Source organism: Gouania willdenowi, chromosome 10, assembly GCF_900634775.1.
Source record: "Gouania willdenowi chromosome 10, fGouWil2.1, whole genome shotgun sequence".
In the NCBI taxonomy this organism is placed as follows: domain Eukaryota; kingdom Metazoa; phylum Chordata; class Actinopteri; order Blenniiformes; family Gobiesocidae; genus Gouania; species Gouania willdenowi.
The window spans coordinates 13,663,182-13,683,204 of record NC_041053.1 but is presented as its reverse complement, the minus strand read 5'-3'; the positions used below and the strand labels follow the sequence as shown (position 1 = coordinate 13,683,204).

The 20,023-nt window shown below is 41.3% G+C and overlaps 1 protein-coding gene across 1 annotated transcript; it reads left to right on the top strand.

The window, feature by feature from the left end:
- Positions 1-3,682: 3,682 nt before the first annotated feature.
- On the top strand, positions 3,683-17,087 carry wfs1b (Wolfram syndrome 1b (wolframin)). Its single transcript, XM_028458859.1, has 10 exons — positions 3,683-3,801; positions 5,912-6,250; positions 9,868-9,941; positions 10,017-10,161; positions 10,315-10,488; positions 12,789-12,866; positions 12,940-13,100; positions 13,172-13,408; positions 13,489-13,607; positions 15,475-17,087. Exons 2-10 carry the CDS (start codon positions 5,914-5,916, stop codon positions 17,030-17,032), a joined length of 2,883 nt encoding a protein of 960 aa, XP_028314660.1. The 5' UTR covers positions 3,683-3,801; positions 5,912-5,913; the 3' UTR covers positions 17,033-17,087.
- Positions 17,088-20,023: the final 2,936 nt, after the last annotated feature.

The following is a 20,023-nucleotide window of genomic DNA, read 5'->3' as shown; positions in this document are numbered from 1 at the left end:
ACAAATTAGGGCCACTTTTGATGGAGAAAATAATTTTGGGAAAATCAAGATTAAAGTTGAAATTTCAAGAGTATAGTTGAAATATAATGTTGGGATTAAAGTAAAAAAGACGAGATTAAATTTAAGATCTTGTAAATGAACTCACAATACAATATTGTGATAAAAGTCAAATCTACAGAAACTGACAAGGGCCAATTCACCATATGACAACAAACAGCAGATCGTGGCCACCTGCAAAATGCTGTGCATTAAACTACACTTGAAAGTTGGGTTTAAAAACAACATTTAATCCCATCTGTTGATAATGAGGAGCTGTACGGAAACAGATTCGGGCCAGTTTTAATGAAGATCGTTTTGAATTGGCCCTAGTCAGCTTCCGTAGATTAGACTTTATGAGCAAACCTTTGACTTTTATCACAATGTTGTAATATTGAGTCCATTTTTGAAATTTCAACTTTAATCTCGACATTGTATTTCAACTTTTGTCTTAAAATTACAACTTTAATCATAAAATTTAAACTTTATTCTTGACATTTTGATTTTTTTTGACTTGCCCAAAATTATTTTCTCCATCAAAATTGGCCATAATCCGCTTCCATTTCATGTGCAGCAATTAGTGAGAGTGAAAAGAACCTAACATGAATTATTTTAAACCGTGGGAGAAAAAGGTCACTTTTTTATTGCATTTTTTTAAACTCTTTTGGAAAACTAAACTTTCGATTAATGTTATTATTATTATAAATATTATTTTATCAGTAATATATCTGGAAAGTTAATCTTCTTGGATGACTTGGATAAAAGATTCATATTTACCTAAAGAAAGAAAAGCATGTTCAAAACTGTTGTAAAACTCTTACTTTATTCTGTAATCCATCCATCCATCTTCTCCCGCTTAGCCGTTTCCGGGTCGCGGGGGCAGCATCCTCAGTAGGGAGGCCCAGACTTCCCTCTCCCCGGCCACTTCCTCCAGCTCTTCCGGGGGGACCCCGAGACGTTCCCAGGCCAGCCGAGAGACATAGTCTCTCCAGCGTGTCCTGGGTCTTCCCCGGGGCCTCCTTCCGGCAGGACGTGCCCCGAACGCCTCACTAGGGAGGCGTTCAGGGGGCATTTTAATTAGGTGCCCGAGCCACCTCATCTGGCTCTTCTCGATGCGGAGGAGCAGCGACTCTACTTTGAGCCCCTCCCGAATGACTGAGCTTCTCACCCTATCTCTAAGGGAGAGCCCAGCCACCCTACGGAGGAAACTCATTTCGGCCGCTTGTACCCGTGATCTTGTTCTTTCGGTCATGACCCAAAGTTCATGACCATAGGTGAGCGTTGGAACGTAGACCGACCTGTAAATCGAGAGCTTCACTTTTTTGCTCAGCTCCCTTTTTACAATGACGGACCGGTGCAGACTCTGCATCACTGCAGACGCCGCACCAATCCGCCTGTCAATCTCTTGCTCCATCCTTCCCTCACTCGTGAACAAGACCCCGAGGTACTTGAACTCCTCCACTTGGGGCAGAACCTCATCTCCAACCCGGAGAAGGCACTCCACCTTTTTCCGGTCGAGAACCATGGACTCGGATTTGGAGGTGCTGATTCTCGCTTCTCGCTGATTCTCGCTTCACACTCGGCTGCGAACTGATCCAGTGAGAGTTGAAGGTCACGGTATGTTGGAGCCAACAGGACCACATCATCTGCAAAAAGCAGTGATGCAATACTGAGGCCCCCGAACCGGACCCCCTCAACGCCCTAACTGTGCCTAGAAATTCTGTTCATAACTTTTATGGTGACAAAGGGCAGCCCTGGCGGAGTCCAACCCTCACCGGAAACGATTTCGACTTACTGCCGGCAATGCGGACCAGACTCTGACCCCGGTCATACAGGGAACGAACAGCTCCTATCAGGAGGTTCGATACCCCATACTCCCGGAGGACCCCCCACAGGAATCCCCGAGGGACACGGTCAAATGCCTTTTCCAGGTCCACAAAACACATGTGGACTGGTTGGGCAAATTCCCATGACCCCTCAAGGACCCTGCTGAGGGTGTAGAGCTGGTCCACAGTTCCACGGCCAGGACAAAAACCACATTGCTCCTCCTGAATCCGAGGTTCAACTATCCGGCGGACCCTCCTCTCCAGTACCCCTGAATAGACCTTACCGGGGAGGCTGAGGAGTGTGATTCCTCTATAATTGGAACACAACCTCCGGTCCCCCTTCTTAAAAAGGGGGACCACCACCCCGGTCTGCCAATCCAGAGGCACTGCCCCCGATGTCCACGCGATGTTGCAGAGTCGTGTCAGCCATGACAGCCCCACAACATCCAGGGCCTTGAGGAACTCCGGGCGGATCTCATCCACCCCCGGAGCCCTGCCACCGAGGAGCTTTTTAACCACCTCGGCAACCTCAGCCCCAGAGATAGGAGAGCCCACTCTCGGGTCCCTGGGCCCTGCTTCCTGATTGGAAGGTGTGTCGGTGGGATTGAGGAGGTCTTTGAAGTATTAACCCCATCTATCCACGTCTCGAGTCGAGGTCAGCAGCGCACCATCCGCACCATACATAGTGTTGACGGTGCACTTCTTCCCCCTCCTGAGACGCCGGATGGTGGTCCAGAATCTCTTCAAAGCCGTCCGGAAGTCGTTCTCCATGGCCTCACCAAACTCCTCCCATGTCCGGGCTTTTGCCTCGGCAACCGCCGTGGCTGCACTCCACTTGGCCCGTCGGTACCTGTCTGCTGCCTCCGGAGTCCCACAGGCCAAAAAGGCCCGGTAGGACTCCTTCTTCAGCTTGACGGCATCCCTCACCCCCGGTGTCCACCAACGGGTTCGGGTATTGCCGCCACGACAGGCACCGACTACCTTGCGGCCACAGCACCGATCAGCCGCCTCAGCAACAGAGGCACGGAACATGGCCCACTCGGACTCAATGTCCCCCGCCTCCTCCGAGACAAGTTTTCCCGGAGGTGGGAGTTGAAGCTCCTTCTGACGGGAGACTCTGCCAGGCGTTCCCAGCAGACCCTCACTATACGTTTGGGTCTGCCAGGTCTAGCCAGATTCCTCCCCTGCCATCGGAGCCAACTCACCACCAGGTGGTGATCAGTTGACAGCTGTCTTTACCCCAGTGTCCAAGACATGCGGCTGCAAGTCCGATGACACGATTATTCTGTAATATCTTGTTAATTTAGAAAGACAAGAACATAGAATTTTTTTTTTTTTTTTTTTTTTTTTTTTAATTAAAAAAGCCTTGTTTTTTTTCTTCCTGGAATTTTATCTCGTTAACACAGGCCGTTCTTATTTTATTTTATTATTTATTTTTATCTCTCTCTGAAAGGTAAGGCAGCCAATAGAACAGACATCACCAAACAACAAGTTGTTGACTGCCCTCTCCTGGTAAAAGTTCTATCACACTGGTAGAAAAACAAAAAACCCAAAAACTATTGAAATAAAATAATTTGTTCTTTTAAATCTTAAAAATACGTGTATCACTATAATACTTACCTTTGAGTCGAGCTTTAGATACGTTTTTATATATAAATATATTTTTCATTGAATTAATTGTAACTCTGTCACTGCTCTACGTTCGACTAGTTTTGTCTGTGAGAGCTCCAGGGACCTTCCAGTTAGTTTAGCCAATCACATCACATTAGGAATGTCTTTAGTTTTATTTCGTCCAATCAGGACTCGCAGAACGAGAGGTAGGCGGGTTCAGTAACAGCTGGTTGAAGTGTCTGAGCTCAGCGTGTTTTTAGAGGACAGATCGTTTCCACACAACGAACGGGAATAATGGTTCTGTGTGTTTACAAGAGGACCAACTGAGGTAATAACGAAAGTACATTTGTATTAAAGTACTATAAGATCCCTCTGTTTAATCAAGAAAAGGCTGTTTGTGCTGTCTAAATACATGTTAGCTACAAACAGGACTGCTACATTATCCGTGTAACTCAGTTGTCACTTACATAAAATGTGTCTGCATGATAAGTAATAAATATCAATATACTTTAATCATATTATACAATAGAGGAAATGTCACTAAATTCAGAAATGATTTGATCTATTAATCAGACCTAATGAGGTGTTCTAAGGTGGTCCTACAGGGGGTTTCTAAACTGCAACAGGACACATTCTAGCTCCTGTCTGTGGTCTTAATATAGCAGCACAGTTCACTGGATAATGATATAACCTACAGCACACATGGCAGCTTTGCTTTTAGTTCACACTAAAACATTTTACTCAGTTGCAGTTAAGGATCAATATTTGTTAGCAAACATCTACATCAGGTTTTTTTTTTTTAACAGACATTGACATTTTAGCTCAGTGTTGAATTAATTACTGACACATTATGCTTAAATTGATAGTGTTTTTTAAACTCTGAGACACTAAATAAACGAAATGACAGTTTGTGTGCAGTGTGACAACGGAGTGAATAAAGTGAGACTCAGTGAATGAATGGAAACTTTGGTGTGTGTGTGTGTGTGTGTGTGTGTGTGTGTGTGTGTGTGTGTGTGTGTGTGTGTGTGTGTGTGTGTGTTTGGCGTCATTTTATGTTTTGTTTGTTTTTATTTTGTATCATTTAGATTTTTTGTGGCTTTTGAGTTTTTGTTGTCCCTTTGTTTTTATTTATTTTTAGTTTTGTGTGTGTGTGTGTATTTTTCTGTAATTTTGTGTTTTCGTGGCCTTTTAGTTTTTGTTGTCTTTTTATTTTATTGTGTTTTTTGTTGTTTTTTTGGCCTTTTAGTTTTCGTTGTCTCTTTTTTCTTTTTGTTAAATTTTGTATATTTTTCTTTAAATTTGTGTCTTTTTTTTGGACTTACTCTGTGTATTTTTGTTGTTTGCTTAGTTTTCTGTAATTTTGTGGGGGGGGGTTACGTTGGGGGCCACACATGAATTAGCCGAAGGGCCGTATGTGGCCCCCTGGAATAGGATGTCACATTAAAACTAGTTGTTAATATCTATAGATATCCAATCACAAGTCCAACTGATGTTCTGTTGTGAATTAGATTAGGTATCTGCATTGTGTCACATACAGCCTTTTAAAAACAACTAAAACAAATGTTATTATTTACTTCAGGAGCCTAACTTTACGGGGTTGGATTTGTGAAGTTTCCGACCCACTTAAAGTCTGGAGTGAAGGTTATTTATGGTGTGAGTGCTAAAGAAGCTACAGCATGACTTCCAGTCGTCCTCCACTTGAATCCTGTGTTAAAGGAACACACACACACACACACACACACAGCTCTCAAAAATTCTGCTGGAAGTCGGATTGCCTTTTTGATTGACATGATAACTTTGTCTTTAATTTGGTGACTCGGAGATTTAACACAGTGGACGTATGGTTAAAAACAGCTGAGTCAGCTGTTGTCCAACTGTCACTCTAATCCAGTGGTTCCCAACCTTTTTTGGGTCATGACCCCATTTTCAAATCACAGATTTCTGGTGACCCCAGAGACTTTTTTATCTCTAAAATGAGTTTTTTGATCATATAGTAGGGATTAGTGCACAAAGTGATAATATGCACTAGCTCAGATGTTTTTATGCTGCATTTTATGTGAGCTAGATTTATATATGAGAAAGTGAAAGTGTAGAATACAGTTGTTTGAGATTGTGTGTGGATTTTTAATTTGAAAAAGAGTAATAATTATTTAAGCTCTTTGTGCTTTCTGCCTCTTCCTGCACTGTACGTCTATTTCTGATATATTATTTATTGTTTTTTTTAACTGTGCAAAATAGATGCAATAAAATTAAAAGATGAAATTAGAATCATTATTTTTTCATTTTATTACTACTGGACATTTGAGGGGACCCCATTTTATTTCCAGGCGACCGCACATGGGTTCAGGATCCTAAGGGTGAAAAACGATGCTCTAATCACTCTCAACATGAGTTCTACTATAAAGAGTTATAATCTGTGATGTTTTTGTGTTTTTCAGCCATGGAGCGTTCAGGTGACCCGTCCAATGGGAAGCTCTGTTCTCCACCTGTGACCCCCCCCTCCCTTACGCCCCCCTCTCCTCATGCTAATTCTCCATCAGAGCGGCCTAATCCTAGTCCCAGTATGCCGACGCCCCCATCCACACCTTCATCTTCACCCTCCTCTTCCTCGCCTCACTCTTCTACAGGAATGAATTCCTCCTCTTCATCACCACCAGCAGCCTCCGCCCTCAGGCAGCCAATCAGGACTCCTTCTCAGGTGGGACGATCTCAACTCAACGCAGCCTCCACAGACACTGATCCGGTCCCACTACAGGCTCCTCCCATGTCTGAAACAGGTAAGGCTTTGACCTTTGACCTTGGTAGTCCATAGTTTCACTGCTGACGGTGTCCCTCTGTCACCATAGCAATGCATGCAAAACAGCCGCTCCCATTGTGCTGACTGGAAGGGAAAAGATAATATCTCTGCAGTGTGTGAGCTTTATGATGTGATCACTGCTCGTGGAGCGTCGGCAGGCGTCCGTTGGGAGTTAAGGCTTAAACATTCTCGGGCCAATTAACTACAAAGCTCAGATTTTACTACCACGAGGACTTCTCCGCGTAGTTGGTGTCACACAAAACACTGCTCAGCATTGTATCGACCCGCATTAAATGTAACATCAACCTGTATTTCACCACTACGAGAGTTGATGCTGAAGTTCCCAGCAGCTCACAGCAGCGCACACTCGACCAGAGCATGTGTGGAACTAAGTGGACTATTGGACTATTGAGTGTGTGGCAATAGTGAGAGAAAACAATAAAAAAAAAACGGCACAAGCGTTGACACACGGCATGTCCGGGAGGAGGAGGAAGTTGCGTGTGTGGAGAATGACGGGGGGTCAGGGGGGAATTGGAGGAAGGTCAAAATACAGTAAGAAAACTATTCAATTCTGACCCAGATTGAAAAATAATAATAATTTTGCCATCAAAAGCCTGGTCGCAGTGTTGTTTTTGTAGTTTTATAGAAGGAAACCAATGTTGAGGTGTCACTAAAGCAAAAAAAAAAATTGTTTTAAAGTAACTAATAGATTTTTTTCAGAAAAAGGCTTTTTTTCTCAGCTTTTTGTCACAAACTGGTGATTTGTGTGAAACTTGCCTCTGTACAACTACTGATTACGGAAGAACAAAACAAGCTAGAAACAACAAAAAAAAATTCTGATGAAAGTAGAGTAGAGAGTCTAAGTTGGTTTATTATTTCACATTGTCATAGTACAAAATATTCTGTGGGTCTTGAAAGATCAGTAAAAATCTTCTAAAACGCCTGGCAATATGGGGTTGGCTGCTTTGAAAATGGCTGGCAGTGAATGAGTTAACTGGTTCCACTGGGGCTTTCTCGTACTTGCTGAAGCTGACAGCCTCTGTCAGAAGGCCAACAGGATCACTTCAAGCTCCCACTGTCATGTGGCAACATGTCACTGACGTTAAATGTGGCATTTACGCAGCTGCTTTTTGTTCAGGATTTTTTTAGTGTAATCACGTCTGGAGAGGTTTTGAAAACAATGCAATAAGACAGTGTTTTAAGTCTTGATTTATATATTTTTTGAACATGTAAAAAAATGAAAAAATAAAATGAATTTCAAGAAAACAAGTTAATTTCCAAAACAAGTAAAAAACACAAAGTAAGACGATTTCAATAAAACATTTACATGTTCAAAAAAGGAGTAGGAGGAAGTCTGACTTATTTAATCCTATTTTAACCTCCTCCTTATAACCAGTATAATCAATTCATCTATAAGCTACTCATATATACATACACATTAGCACTTATACACAGATACAGTGGGGCAAAAAAAGTATTTAGTCAGCCACCAATTGTGCAAGTACTCCCACTTAAAAAGATGAGAGAGGCCTGTAATTTTCATCATTGGTATACCTCAACTATGAGAGACAAAATGAGAAGAAGAAAAAATCCAGAAAATCACATTGTAGGATTTTTAATTAATTTATTGATAAATCCCTCAGTAAAATAATTATTTGGTCACCTACAAACAAGCAACAGTCTGACTACAGGTGGGAGACAGACCGGCTGGTGTCCTGGTGCAGCCAGAACAACCTGGAGCTCAACGCTTTAAAGACAGTGGAGATGATCACAGACTTTAGGAAGAACCCAGCCCCCCTCACCCCCCTCATCCTGGGAGACTCTACAGTGAGCTCTGTGGAGTACTTCTGCTTCCTGGGGACCATCATCACTCAGGACCTCAAGTGGGAGCTGAACATCAGCTCCCACTTGATTGTAGGCCTGCACCAGGCTGGGAAGACTGACTCTTCAAAGTAACCATCAGTCACACACTACGCCACCAGGGACTCAAATCCTGCAGTGCCAGACGTGTCCCCCTGCTTTAGCCAGTACATGTCTGGGCTCATTTGAAGTTTGCTAGAGAGCATTTGGATGATCCATAAGAGGATTGGGCAAATGTCATGTGGTCAGATGAAACCAAAATAGAACTTTTTGGTAAAAACTCAACTTGTCATGTTTGGATGAGAAAGAGCACCATACCTACTGTAAAGCATGGTGGTGGTAACATCATGCTTTGGGACTGTTTCTCTGCAAAGGGACCAGGACGACTGATTTGTGTAAAGGAAAGAATGAATGGGGCCATGTATCCTGAGATTTTGAGTGAAAACCTCCTTCCATCAGCAAGGGCATTGAAGATAAAACATGGCTGGGTCTTTCAGCACGACAATGATCCCAAACACATCGCCCCGGGCAACGAAGGAGTGGCTTTGTATGAAGCATTTCAAGGTCCTGGAGTGGCCTAGCCAGTCTCCAGATCTCAACCCCGGCGACAACCCCAAAACATCACTGCTCTAGAGCAGGGGTTCTCAACATGTCTCACCCTGGGACCCACATTTTGCCTCGGTCATCAAATCGTGACCCACATTTTTTTTTCTTTTAATTCAACCAACCAAATGTAGTTTTTTTAAAGATAGCTGTTGAAAACACGCTTATATAATCTCTTTTAAAACATAAATCTATATATTTTGCTGTGCAACATGCTTTTCACAGCATGCCTGTCAAAAGAAGTCACACATGACAGACATTAAGTTTTTTGGGTTTTTTTGGCCAGCTTTCTGGGACCCACCCAGTACAGATCAGCGACCCACTTTTGGGTCCCAACCCACCAGTTGAGAATCACTGCTCTAGAGGAGATCTGCATGGAGGAATGGGCCAAAAATACCAGCAACAGTGTGTGAAAACTTACAGAAAAACGTTTGACCTCTGTCTTTGCCAACAAAGGGTACATTACAAAGTATTGAGATTAACTTTTGTTATTGACCAATTACTGGCAAATAATGGGCATGACAAATGGTGAATGTGGTTAAATTGGTCAAAATAAGCATGCCATATGGTGAAAAGAGGTTAAAAGTGACAATAATGGGTCAACATGTGGGACATTAGGTGGGAAAAGTGGTGGAAAGGATTTATAGGTGCCGAAAATGTCTTGAAAGTTGGGGAAAAAAATTTCCAGAAAAAGCATTTAAATGCGATGGAGAAGTGGTAGGAATGGAAGTAATGTTGCAAAAATGCATTAAAGGGAGCACAAATATGGAAAGAAAAACTGATGAAAATAGGTTTAAATATGGCAGGTTTGGTGTAGTTGCAGAAAAATAAAGAAAAAAAGTCTTAGTTTCTTGAAGGCATCTGGTGAGGCCCTGCCAGTGACCCCAAGGTTGAGAACCCCTGCTCTAAACTGATAGATGTATAATATAAATGAGCACAGAATTGTGCTTATAGACCTGTTGTCTGAATGTAACCTTAATTTTTTTCTAACCCTAATATTCATTCAACGAAGGATGTAAAGACAGAAAAAGTTTTGTCATTTTGATGTCTTCAGCCACGTTGAAAGCTATGTATCACTAATAATCAGTGCTCAGTATTAAACAATATTAAACCTTCCACTGTTTGTGTCCAAAGAGCCAGAAGTCCAACTCAGCTTTGAAGATTTGGAGGCGAATGCAAAGTCCGGCGACGCCAGAGCACAACTGAAGGTCAGCCTCAGTAAACACACTACAGAGACGTGTGTAATGCTTGTTTTTTAAGTCTAAGAGTGTGATCGTGTCCAGATGGGCCGATACTTTTTGGCTCTGGCTGAGGAAAGGGACGAGGAGCTGAACAACTGCACAGGAGTGACGTGGATCATCCAGGCCGCCAAACAGGGACGTAAGGATGCAGTGAGAGTGCTGCGGCAGTGCATGGCCTCCAGGAAAGGTAACACACATGCACACACACACACACACACACACACACACACACACACACACACACACACACACACACACTGTTCATTTGTTTTGTCAGTCTGCAACGAGCCGTGATACACTAGTGGAACATGACGTTCACTTTGCTCCTTGTTGTTTTCAGGAATCACTCTGGAGAACTATGAGGAGGTGAAGAAGCTGTGCACAGAGACACGCTTTGAACGAGGAGTGAGGAAAGCAGCTCTGCTCATGTACTGGAAGCTGAACCCAGAGAAGAAGAAATCCGTCGCAATATCGGAGATGTTGGAGAACGTTGAGCACGTCCACACAGAACCAGGTACGAGACAAAAACACTGGATCAGGTTCAATCAGGAATATGCTTCCTTTAGGACAAATTCATTAGAACTGTAAGGTGGATTATCAGCTACGCAGACGACACACAACTATATCTATTAGTGATGCACCAAAATTGAAATCCTTGGCCGAAACCGAAAGCCGAAGATGAGAAAAACCAAGGCCAAAAACCAAAACACTGAAATAAATTATGATGCAAATATTAGTCCCATTGCATTTCTGGCTCTGAATGTGTACTAACCTCACTAAAATTAAAACATTGCAATTGTACAGTGTAAGGGCTCTATTCTCCCATGCATGTAAGTCAGAAAAGCAGCGCAGCTGCGCTGTTTTTGAATCTATTCAAACTGACACTGTCATGGAGTTCAATATGTTCACATTTACCAGTTCTAGACGGGACAAAATGTGTTACATTTCATTATATTTTCTCCACGCCGTCCACTCCTTCTTTTTCTGCAGACACGGTCGTGTGTCGTGGAGCATATCAGCTGCACCTCGGCTGCTGCTGCTCGATAAATGAAACTCTGACAGACACATACTTCTGTCCACGTTGCCATAGTGATGTTCAACTATTTTCATACTATGTCCAATGTAAAGCCACAGTTTGATCCACTACAGAGTAAATAATAATTGAAACAAGCTGTCATATGCAGAGGTTGGTGAAATGAGCATGAGACGATGGACACCAGAAACTGTTTCCACACATATTTAAATGAGGCTCAGCTTGAGTTTGGACTCGCTCACATCAGCTCCATAAGGCATTAAACAATTTATATTTAAAATAGCGTATTATGTTGGAAGCCTGTGGTTCTGTTTCATTGCAAACATCTCTGTCTGTAAAGCAGGACGCTCTGCTGGATTATTTCCTCAAACCTCCAGCGCATCACACTTAGTCACACTTTAGGCAAGGCAAATTTATTTGTATTGTGCATTTCATACACAAGGCAACTCAATGTGCTTTACATGATCAAAAGGTGCCACAGAAAACATTCAACAATAGGGCTGGGTATCGATTAAAATTTCCCAAATCGATTCGATTCACTTTTGATTGATTTTTGATTCAGTTAAGGATATCACGATTATCGATTATCTCCCCATTAATTGACTAAAGGTAATTTATACATGTTGATTTACATGTCTAAAATGAAAGAAAAAAAAAAAAAAACATGAATTCCTTAACATTGCAATATATGTTTATTGCTCTTCAACTCAAAATTCCAAAATAAAGAAAAAATGACAAAATAATGCATCAGTCATTAAAAAATAAAAAGGCAGTGGGAACCGGCAGCCTGTCATGGTGTCGTTCATGAACCAACAGAACTTAAGATTTATGTTGAAAATTCTTCTTCATTCACATGAAAATAACAACTTAAATACACTCTGCCACTCACATTTTTCTCAAACTCAAAATTCGAAACGCTATTACAGAAAGTGCTTTTCCAACAAAAAATAGGATACATTAACATATAAATATGGGGTTTCATTTTTAGTTAAAAATTATAATTAGAATAATGATGATGACACGAAATGATAAAAACTATAGAAATAAATCTATTCAGGAGCCACTAAATACTGTTTTATTCCACTTATTTACAAAATCGGAATATTTAAAATGTTTATTATCTCTCATTCATTCCATCATTATGCTCTATATTAAAGTTTGGGAACCACTGGTGTAGAGCAACTTCTCACCCTGACTCAGGAAAAGAGCAAAGATTTTGTTTGTTGATATTTTCATGGTGAGAGCCATTTGATGTTATGCACTGGTTGTAAGGAGAGTGTGGGTTTTTTTACGCTTGGTTCGGTGCGTGTTTGCTGCTGCTGATGCCGCTGCCGTTCGGTCACACCCGGATAAAGGACGAGGGTTACGGGGAACAGCTACCTTTCGACGAATGAGTGTCTGTCTTCGCTGCATTGCACTTTTGAAAGTCGGAGGAGCCACTCACGTTCGTTATTTTTTGGCGCCACCATCTTTGTTTTGGTCAGACGACGCATTGGCGCGCACATATTGCGTTGACGTGTTTTTTGTATTGTATTTCGACGTCATCGATTACGTCGACGAGTTGTCCTGGCCCTACTAACTTAAAGAAAATATATGCATCCAAGCTTTTGTAAGTCCTCATCTCCTCCATTGTGTAGACGCAAGGGCTGTTAATTAGCTACTCGTAAATAGCAGGCCATTGGAGATCTGGGCATGTTGTCGGGTCAATTTTCCATGAACCTCGAGGTGCTTGGTATGGACATGATTTCCTTGCCTTTATCTTTTCTGTCCTCCATCCTCAGATAGTCCCATCTCACGAGGTCCACTCAACAGTTCCACCAAAAAGCAGCGGCGAGTCCTGGAAACTATGGTCACCAGTGGTACGTGTGTTCCATGACTCAGCTAATCCATCTTATATTTGACAAAAAAGTTAGAATTATTTGAACTTTGCAGCTAATTCCCACTTTGGTTTGGACGACTTTATCGAGATGACCAAGAAATATGCACAGGGAATTGCACCATCACCCGTCATGGCGGCTGCAGTGGGTGATGATGACGATGACGATGATAACGTGGTGGTGAAGAACCCAGATGAGCTGCCTCTGCATCAGAAGGTGAGTGGTACTGACCCAGGAGCAGGTTTTACTGCTGATTCTCCTCCTCCTTCTTTCCTTGGTCTCTGCAGCTGCTGAAGTTCCCGTTGTTTGCTCTGCTGGAGATTAAAGAGCATCTCATCGACTGGGCCTCACGGGCCGGCATGCAGTGGCTCAGCGCCCTCATCCCTACCCACCATGTCAATGCCCTCATCTTCTTCTTCATCATCTCCAACCTCACCATTGAGTTCTTCATCTTCCTCATCCCCCTGCTGGTTTTCTACCTGTCCTTCTTCTCCATGGTCATCTGCACGCTGCGGGTTTTCCAGGTTAGCAACACTTTCCACACACACTCCTTCTTTCACCACATCTCACAGAAGTCACTGATTTGTTTTGTTTTTTTCACTAGAATTCCAAAGCTTGGGAAAACTTCCGAGCTCTCACGGACCTTCTCGCCCACTTTGAGCCCAAACTGGACCTGGAGCAGGCTGAGACCAACTTTGGATGGACCCACTTGGAGCCTTATTTGTACGTTTCACTCCTACACTTTATTCACAGGCCTAATGATGTTGGCTTTTGACTTTTTAAATGTGATAATCAGTGTTTGGTTTATTCAGGTTTTACTGGTTTAACCACTAAAGTTCAGGATCACTGAGTGCCGCAGGGATTATGAGTAAACATAATAGGAGCAAATAGCAGATAATTAGAACTAGAATCTTTGCTTCCACGTCAAATAATCATAAACGTCACCAAGTGCTTTGATCTTCTCTCTTAATGCCACATTTGTACCTTTTTCTCACTGAAAGACAACCACACCCTGCTGTTTATTTGAATGTGTGTGTGTGTGTGTGTGTTGTGTGTGTGTGTGTGTGTGTGTGTGTGTGTGTGTGTGTGTGTGCGTGTGCGTGTGCGCGCGTGCGTGTATTTTTCCTTCAAGTGCGGAAAAGCATCTTATGAAAAAACATCCATTACATAAATAACATGTCATAAATACACAATGGCTCCTCCACGTGTCCAAATTCATTATATTTTTACAATCTTTAACACTGTAGTGTTTGCCTCCCTTTTTTTCCTCAGAAAATTGGTTAACACATATTATTATATTTTGCTTATGCCACTAAAATAAACTTTAAGCTAGTCATGTATATAATATGTTTAATGTATTGCTTTCATTTATCAAACACATTTCCTCCCGACTGTTCTACGGAGCCTTTTTAAAGACACTTATAGCACATGAGTCAAATTCATCCAGTTCGGCCCACAGGAAAAAGTAAAAATGACAGAGAAAACATGAATCATTGCATAAATTACCTAATATTTAAGTTCTTTGTCCCTCCAAATGCAATAAATGTATTAAAATGACACAATATTTGGCATAATGACAGTCTTATTTTATTGCAAATTGTGAAAAAAACTCAAAATTGCCGACAAAATCAAGTATTCTTGAAGTATTGATCTTGCAGGGACTGATATCTGTCACTTATTGCTTGGCTATTGTCGGCACCTTTTAAAATGTATGTATCACTTATACGAGGAAGTAAAAACGAGGGCATATTAGCGTTAAAGTTGCACTTTTTTTCTGACTAATCTGTGGCCCACTTGAGCTCATACTGCACTGTGTTTGGCCCTTGAGCAAAAATAACTTTGACACCCCTGAGTTATAGTGTCATAAATGATCTTTTGATAGAGCTTGCAGTTAAAATCATGCTCCATTGATCAACTGATAAATAAATGCATTTTTATTATTGACAAGTGCTTAGCCCTACATACAACGATTAACCAAACAAACAATACAACCAACTGTATTAAATGTGGTTAAATACTGTAACATATATGTATAATATGTAATGTATTAAGGAGGGTGTAAGAAAAAATCAATTAGGAGGAAGTATAAACTTATATGATCCTACCTTTTAATATTTACTACTATCTTTATTTCTATACATTCATCTTCTTATTATATACTGTTAAAGGAGACATATTTCATTGATATATATCTATATAATTATGCAATTCATGTAACCCACTATACATTCATCTGTCCAAACATACACATGTGTATATACATACCTATTTATAATAAGACTTATGCTTCGAGAAGAAAAATTATATGTATTTATGTTTAAATTGCTTTAAATTCAGACATTTTTTGTTTTTTTATTTCCACACACAAACTGTTCCACAACCTGGTGCCGCTAACTAACACACAAAAGCTTTATATTGTTGTCCATGTGTGTAGTGATTAAAAGTTAATTTTGTCTTGCAAGTTTTCAGTCTCAGCCTTTTCAATAAATAGTTTCTGATTATTGTTTAGTATTGGACATGCACCCTTATAATGTACAGTATGTGTTTGATCTGCTACACAGTGAGAACAGAGGGTCTTTTGTTTCCTCAGGTACTTCCTGCTCTCGGTGGTCTTTGTGGTTTTTTCCTTCCCTGTTGCTGATAAGTCGTGGATCCCGTGCTCGGAGCTGGCTGCCATCGCTCTCTTCTTCACCATCACAGCCTTCCTCAGCCTCCACGCCTCTGCTCAGCTTTTTGCCCGTAAAGCTCTGCTCACCGAGGTGCTCTCAGGGGCATGCTCCCTCACTCACCTCCTGCCCGACTCGCTCAGGTTCTTCAGGATCTTTGGGATGACATTGTTGACGGTGCCGCTGGGGGACGCCGTGGCGCTGAACCTGGGGATGCCGTGGCTGCTGTACGGACACCTGTTCTACCTGCTGTTTAGAATGGCCCAGCTCAGGGGCTTCAAAGGCACCTACCTGTGCCTGGTGCCGTACCTGGTCTGCTTCACCTGGTGCGAGCTCTGCTTGGTGTTCCTCAACAACGCCTCTGCCATCGGACTCATCCGCACCTGTGTGGGCTACTTGCTCTTCCTGTTCGCCTTGCCTATCCTCTCCTTGGGTCTGGGAGCGATGGTCCTGATCCAGTTACTGCAGTGGTTTCTCACTCTGGAGCTGACCAAGATGGTGGTGACGCTGACGGTTTGCTTTGTGCCCGTGGTCCTGAGGCTGTGGACCCGCTTCAGTCTCAACCCCATCGTGGTCTTCCAGTCGTTGTCACGCAGCAGCGTGGTGAAGCTGATCCTGGTGTGGCTCAGTGCAGTCGTGCTCTTCTGCTGGATGTACGTGTACCGCTCCGAGGGCATGAAGGTCTACAACTCCACCCTGACGTGGCCTGGCTACAGCAACATGTGTGGCCCGCTGGCCTGGAAGGAGGCCAACATGGCCCAGACCCAGATCCTCTGCTCACACCTGGAGGGGCACCGGGTCACCTGGACGGGACGCTTCAAATACGTCCGCGTGACTGACATCGAGAACGGGCCGCAGTCCGTCATCAACCTGCTGCCCGTGTTCGTGGGGAACTGGATGCGGTGTCTGTATGGTGAGCCGTATCCTCTGTGTGAGGCCATCAACGCCACCGCCAACCCCCAGCCTCAGCCCCTGCCCGCCCTGCCCCGGCCCCCACAGGACCCGCTCTGCAAACTGAAAAAGCTCGCCAAGCACGAGTGCCACATCAAACGCTTCGACAGGTACAAGTTCGAGGTGACGATGGGGATGCCGCTGGAAAGGAAGAGCAAGAACGGAACCATAGTGGAGGACGAAGACGCCACCAAGGACATTGTTCTGCGCGCCAGCAACGAGTTCAAGGCGGTGCTTCTGCACCTGAACACGGGCAGCCTGGTGCAATTCAGCACCATCCTGGAGGGGCGGCTGGGCTCCAAGTGGCCCGTGTTCGAACTCAAAGCCATCCACTGCCTGTCCTGCCACGGCGCGCTGGTCTCCAGCCGCAGGCAGTACAAGATCGAACACGACTGGAGGCGCACGGCCCAGAGCGCGCTGCAGTTTGGCTTTGACTTCTTCTTTAACCCTTTCCTCACTGCTCAGCTGGAGCCGCCCACGGAGACAGAGACGGAGACGGAGACGGAGGTTGGCGACGTGTTAGAGGAGTAAGAAAAGATACAATGATGGTGATGATGGTGTCCTCATGCCAGTGTTGGGGCCAATTGTATTATTCAGTTACAATTACATTTTCAATTACAGTTAAAAAAAAATTACAATTATAATTAAATTACAGTTGTTTATTATCCTCAGAAAGTCAATTACATTCTCAATTACTACATTTCAATAAATCACAAATACTGAGCCTGAAATAAATAATCTAATAAAAGTTGACCTTCCTCTTGTGTTAGCTTTCTGTTAGCATCTATTATGATAAATCAGCTGTAAAACACACTAAAAACAACCAATGTATTTCCTGTCTATTGTTGGTTACCTTGTTATTCTTCCTAATCAATGAAAATACAGATTTTGATATGTTTTAAATGGTAAAATGTGGGAAAGCTTGATATGAAACACATTTTAATAATTACTAACTACATACTGTATGTAGTACATACTATGTGTAGAACTGTACATAGAACTGTAACATGGTTCCCCAGTTCAACAATTTGTACTGAATTTTCATGGCAATTACAATTAAAAAGTCAATTATCCAAACTCAATTACAATTTAATTACGATTACGTCAGCAACACGATTACAATTATAATTGAGCCCAACCCTGTCTGTTGCTACTCATCACTGTTCTTTAAAACCAAAATCAAACTGAATTGTTGTGGACAATTTCCACTCTAGGTGAAACATTTCTCATTAGTTCTGTGAGTTTTATCTGAACTTAATCCTGTAACATACATTCAGCTTTGATCTGTGATGTAGTGCAGCTGTAAAATAACTGATTTAATGGTATTATGTTCAGAAGCCCTGGGTGTAATTCATTCTTTTTTTAGTTTGTGTGTCAGTCCTTACATTTCACAGGCCCAATCTTCAGTGTCCACTAATATATTTACTGACGTTAATAAAAACATACAGTACGTCTTCCTCTGTAACTTCATCACTCAATAGTTTCAAGTGCCTTTAGATAGATTGACTGATTTCAACTTCATTAACTTCACTTCTTTGTTGAGTCTACTATGACTACATACTTGTACTCCTAAAACACATCTATAATGATCTGGTTGATGTCCTGCTGTTGACCTGCATTTCTGCTGTTTTTTTTTTCTTCTTCTTCATCGTACTGCAACTATTGTCTCCACAGCAGAGCAGCATAGGTGAACCCTAATAATATTTAATATTTTAGATCTGTTAATGATGTTTGTTTGTTTTTGTGTCTCTGCCGTGCAGGGTTTAATAAGAATTCTGTCTTTAACTGATTGTGTTTTAAGACTTTCTCAAAGCGTGACCCATAAAAATGTTCCAACTTTAAACGTTTCCATTCCCTAATTTGTTTGTTTTCCTACTTCTAGTTGGTCTCATTGTTCTTGTGTTAACATGAATTATAAAAAACAAAAAACAAAAAATAGATTTGTATAGTGAATACATCAATTCTACTCCACAGCAAGTTAATGTCATTCAGCAAATCACATGATGGAACCTGAATGTCTATGTATGAATGATATTTTACTCAAGTTCAAACTGACAAAAGGGTGAAATATTGATATATTATTATGTTTTATTAATATACATTTTGGGGATGATTAAAACACAATTTAGTCATTTCTCAAATTAAATGTATCATTTTTCCTGAACCTTCGTTTATAACAAAGGATTAAATACGATCGCTGAGCACTTGAAGATTGGGACAATAGGGGTCAAAGGTCAGCACTGGCCATAGTGCTGTAATAGACCAAATGTATACATCCCTAAAGACCATCATTCATTACTATGTCATGTTTTTGTGTAATAATTTAGTAAGTAGGTGTTCTCATTCTGCACATGCATTCAAACATTTAAAAAATAAAAATCAGAACATGCAGTTCACCATTTAAACAGATGATGGCGGTAGAGTAACTTTAATCTTATTTTCTAACGCTATTAGAAATCAGTATTAGTTATAGGTTTCATATGGAAGCCCATTTCCAGCAGTTAAAAAACAAAACTAGGAAAAGTTTAAAAAAAAATAATTAAATATACTAAATAGTACTAACTTATATTTAGGAGATAATGTGTCATAATTATGACTTGTGTTGTATTATGTAGTAAAAAAATAAATAAATAAAATGCATTATTTAACTGCAAGAACAGTTTATTCAACTTTTGGGGTCATAAAACTAAGGAAATCCCAAAAAAAAAAAACGAAGAAAAGTCAAATAATAGTTACACAAAAAAAACTTCAGTCATAATTACGACATACAAAGTCATCATAATTATGAGATAAGTCGTTTTATTTTTTACTTTTCTGAGTTTTTTTGTTTTGTTTTTTGCAGAAATGATCCGACACAAAGTCATTAAGTTATCAAATTAATAAGTCGTAACTGACATACTATCTCATAAGACAGGATGTCATAATTATCTCGTAACGATTAAGGTTTTGTTTTTTTTTAAATTATTTTACTTTGTTTTGTTTTGTTTTTTTCAGAAATGTGCTTCCATCATTTCATGACCTCTAAAGTTAAATAAACAGTTCTGACAGTTAAAGAATGCATTTTATTTAATTTTACTGATGCAAACAAAGCAATTTGCTATTTAGGAAATGTTTTAAATATGTTTCTCTACATTGTTTTGTCAATGGTGCTTGGTCCTATACCATACCATGAAATCAGATGACACACTACACATTAAATAACTTCAAACATGTGACTATAGTGTGTTACAATGAACAACTGAATAAAACGACAGTTGTACACTCGTTGGATGCAATTTTGTTCAAATGTTTATTCAGAAAAAAGATATCAATATTTATAACTAGCCATTGGTTTGTCATCGATGTTCGTTAACACAAAAGAACGCGAGTCAGCATTAGTTGAGTAAGGACTTGGTGTACGACTGACAGATGAAAGAAAATAAACACGAAGCCATTTTTAAAAAAATATCTAATCCTCTGCACGTGTGCAAAAGAACCAGTGAGGAAGGCTGCAGTGATTAAAGTACCATCCTTTTGCTGTAG